The sequence below is a fragment of the Pelodiscus sinensis genome, chromosome 10 (assembly GCF_049634645.1).
Source record: "Pelodiscus sinensis isolate JC-2024 chromosome 10, ASM4963464v1, whole genome shotgun sequence".
NCBI classification, from domain to species: Eukaryota; Metazoa; Chordata; order Testudines; family Trionychidae; genus Pelodiscus; species Pelodiscus sinensis.
The window spans coordinates 39,257,557-39,261,852 of record NC_134720.1 but is presented as its reverse complement, the minus strand read 5'-3'; the positions used below and the strand labels follow the sequence as shown (position 1 = coordinate 39,261,852).

General features: G+C 43.0%; 1 protein-coding gene across 3 annotated transcripts in view; it reads left to right on the top strand.

Moving 5' to 3' along the window:
- The window catches only part of SLC2A2 (solute carrier family 2 member 2), a 31,798-nt gene that overhangs the window by 2,156 nt on the left and 25,346 nt on the right, over positions 1 to 4,296 (top strand). For 2 of the 3 annotated variants that reach the window (XM_075937939.1, XM_075937940.1), the window contains exons 2-3: positions 1,322 to 1,417; positions 2,773 to 3,014. In XM_075937939.1, the coding sequence (XP_075794054.1) occupies positions 1,322 to 1,417; positions 2,773 to 3,014 (338 nt within the window). Of the gene's footprint in view, positions 1 to 1,321; positions 1,418 to 2,772; positions 3,015 to 4,296 lie in introns of those variants that run through there. The other variant, XM_075937941.1, reaches the window with a different exon arrangement.

Below are 4,296 nucleotides of genomic sequence, written 5' to 3'. Positions count from 1 at the left end.
TTTGCTTCCTATCCGGTAAAAAAAATTTCAGAAAATACCAGACACCTAAAATGTCCGGTATTTTCTGATTTTTCTTTTCCCGGCCAGGAAGCAAAAATATCAGACACCTGGCAACCCTAGCACCCAGCTTCCGGCCTCCCCCGCCCTCTCCCCCCAGGTCCCAACACCCCGAGCCCCCCCGGCTCCGGATCCCCTGCTTACCTGCTTCCCTGGTTCCGCAGGGCAGCTACGTTCTGGCTTGAACAAGAATACAAAATGGCCACTGGCAAAAAGCCTAAAGACCAAGGGGAAGCAATGCCTTCCATGGGTCTTAGTGCTCAACTTCTGCCCTGTTCCTAACCCTATTCTAACTTTGCACTCACTCTGAAAGGGACCATGCTGTTTTATTATTTAATTTTGGGTTTTGTTTTTTGGTTTTTTTGGCTCAACTTTGGTCTCCCCCTGCCCTTTTTTTTCCTCAACAGAATTTTTTCCCTGGGTTTTTTTTGGGGAGGTGGGGGTGTATTTTGGGGTGTTCAGTATTTTTGGTTCAACCATCTGGCAACCCTAGATGACTACATTTAATGATATATTTGACATCAATGAAAGTGCTAACTTGATCTTGCCTTAATGAATTATTTTCAAGAGATCTTTTCTTAGGACACCATGTGCCATTCTGACATCATGATAAAAGGCATAAAATCTTCAGGATAAAAACCATAAGTGGATATGGGGCAGGTGGGCCCCTGATCTGAAGGCTAGCTGGAATTGGTTTGTTCTCTGGTGCAACTCCAAGCAATATCAGGAGTGCTCCAAACTACATTTGACTGGAAGAACCACCCCCCTCAAAACTGGGCATAGGTCTTTATCTTAGCATCAGCCCAAATATGCCCTCCCTCTTATGCCCTTTACATTGTGAAACGGGCTGGCAGGCAACCAGTCTGGAATAAGTTAAATAAGCCTCAGGATTTCTCTTCCCTACCGTCAGCTACCTATGACCCCATGGGATCATTCTGGCAGCTGGGAATCACCAGAAGTCAGACACACTCCTTCTCCTAGACATGCCCTTACACTAGGATGGCCAAGACTTGGTGGCATGAAGAAGCCACTGCAACAGCTTTACAGTCACTGAAGAAATCCTTTCCCAGCTAGTTAATGTTGCTTTGCACCACCAAGTGCATAATAGAATGGGCCAAATTCTGCTCCCACTTATACTCATGCAAATCCCCAGACTTTCATGGCAGCAGAATCTGTCCAATATGTTCAAGGTTTATATGGCAGAAAGGTGGAGCCTGGGAAACAGAGAAGTGACGCCATTTTCTGTTTTGCAATCCTCTCCTAGAACCTCACAGGAACCTTGGTGCTCTCCGTCTTCGCTGCAGTGCTGGGCTTCTTCCAGTATGGATACGGTCTTGGGGTCCTCAACGCTCCTCAAAGGGCAAGTACAGCATATAGGATTCCTTTCCAAACAAGCTATGACATGCAGCAATGCTTCTGAATCCTGTTTCTTTGCTAAATTAGTATGTATGTGGTATTAGTGGCCAAGGCCCCTACCCAGGATTGTGATTGGTGCTGTACATATATATATAGGAAAATAAAGTCTCTGCCCCCAAGTCTTTATCTCTAATAACCAATAAATAAACATGATTGTGTGCCATTAAGATTAACTTGTCAGTGCTTTCATTATCATTATTTCCATAGAGAAAGTGCAAAGGTTTTAAAGTTCTTGGCCAGAAACTAGAAATACCAACAAAGCATACAATGTGAGTCTGAAATCTGGTAACTAGCCAGTGGAAGAATAGGACTGTGGTTATAGAATAATCCCTAAGACAGCTGCAAGTGATTTTTCTAAATTCACACCCCAGATTTCCCTGCCACCCACTAGCAGTGTCCTGTGTCCTCCCAGCTGTCTATCCCAGCTCCCTGCCCAAGCTTTATGAGATAACTGTCCAGATTCTCTCCTCCTCCTCTTCCCTCTTCCCCTCAATGCATTAGAACTAACATAGTCAGGAAGCCTGATAGGTGTGGACATACAGACATGAAAGACAGATGGTTCTGTGGTAAAATACAGCTTCATTGTGAACACCACTATGTTTTCCCCAAACTGCCACATCAGTGCCACAAACTGGTACAAACACACAGTTGTGATCACTGGTTGCAACTCGGACCCCACTGATGTCAATGGTAGAGCTCTCACTGACAGGGCCAGGATTTCACCCATAACATATACACAGCCAGATTGTTACCAAGCTGGGCTTCTCCCCTGCTCCAAAACATGTGCTGGCACACCCAGTATCAGCCAAGGGGGTTATTTCTTTAACAGAAATGATCAAACAGAAAACTGACTTACTCTGCCCTCAGCTCTGTGGCCACCGCTCCCAGAGGTCCCTGGCACTCCAGCGCCTCACAGCTTCCTCCCCTCAGTCAACTCTACTTCTTCCCTTTCTGGAGCAGCAGGTGTAGGGCTACTTCCCTTGCTCCAAGACCCAGTTCAGGAATTTGCTCAGCTGTATGGCACGCTCTCTCCAGGACTCAACCTGCCTCAATTGTTCTTCCTTCTCCTACTGCTAACATTTGCCATTTGTAGGCCCAGCTATAGCACAGCCTGATTTAATTAGTTGGATTGGGCTCACCTACTCTGGTCCAGGGGCTGGGTTTAGTCTGCCCATAGGGACCAGCTAGCCTGTGACACAGGGATTTATGGGCTACAGAGTAGAAAAACCCTGATTAGGAAATGAAGGCTTCTTGGGTAGTTAGAAGCAGAAGAACTGATGCATTCCTTTCTCACTGCAGGTAATAGAGGCCCATTACAGCCGGGTACTGGGCATTGCCCCCATTGACAGAAGTGCCAACAATTTCACGGACACAAATGGAAGCATGGTCTCCCCAACTGTAGTAGGACAGGATGTAGGCAAGAGTGTCACAAGCTCTCACCACATACTCACGCTCTACTGGTCCCTGTCAGTGTCCATTTTTGCCGTTGGTGGAATGATTTCCTCTTTCACTGTTGGATGGATTGGCGATAAACTGGGCAGGTGAGAAACACTCTATCTCAGTAAATAGACCAATAGCTGGAAAATGCTGCAGTTTTATTTTAAAAAGCTGTGGGTTAGGAGGAGCAGGGATGAGAGCCAGCTGAGATGGCCCAAGGAATCCTCCGATAGAAGCCAGAAAGCCATCTGAATTGGCTGTGAGCTGCAGTATAGCACCATGCAGCCAGAACAAGGGTCAAGGATTTGGCCCAATATCTTATCTAGTGACTAAGACTTTTCACAAACTGATAGCCTAATCTAGAACTAAAATCAGACTTTGGCCTCCAAATTGCTCTGTGATATCACAGCGCTCCATGAAAAAATCCTTTCCCATTCATTTCCAATTATTAAGTCTCTAGATTTGAATTTTTACATGGACACACCTCCACCGAAATAGCTTCTATATTATTTTTTCCAGCATGGAAAAAAATAACTAATTTTCCAAAACTCTGCCTCTAAAATAGTAAAATCTGGTGTATTGAAATCCTAAATTATAAATCAGATTTGTATTGTTACTTGTAGCTTTTATAACTTCAGACAATAAAGAGGTAAACAGCTTTTATTAAGTTTTAATTCTAGCCTTTTTTCTCCATAACAAAAGAAACTACAGTATATTTGAAAAGAACTTGTACAGGATATATATTATAACTCATTAGACATTCACTTACTCTGATTGTACCTCTGCCACACACTTTTCAATATGCACAATCATTATTCTTTATCCTTTAGCTTTGATTATCTCAGTGACAGTTGGTCTAAATTTGTACTGTAAAGCCTAAAAGATAGACATATTACTTCATTTAGGGGTCATGGAAATAGACACTCATCATTCTTGCACAGTTCTTTGACAGACAGCAATATATGTGAATAGCAGGCAAGTTTTAAATAAGTACCAAAATAATCCAGAATTAAATCCAGCAAAGGAGTGGATCAGGCCTTCCCTTGTAATGGTGGCTTGCTGCCTTGAGTTCAGATCCTATATAGTGCTTTGTGCCTCGGATCCCATAGATATCAGTGTCGTGTGGTTCGATTTATTTTTAGATCCAAGGGAAACCAGTACACTTCAGGGATACTTAACCACTTTCTTATTTATTGCAAGCTTTAAGCAGTTAATGCAGTTGTTTAAGTTTTTCAAGCCTTAAGAACAATTACAATACAATTTAAACCTTAAATACTATACATTCTAAAGCATTTAATACCGTGCAAAGCAATGCAAAAGCAATTACTAAAAGATCTACTATATAAAATAATAAAGCCTAATTCACTTACACTTCACCCGTATGCT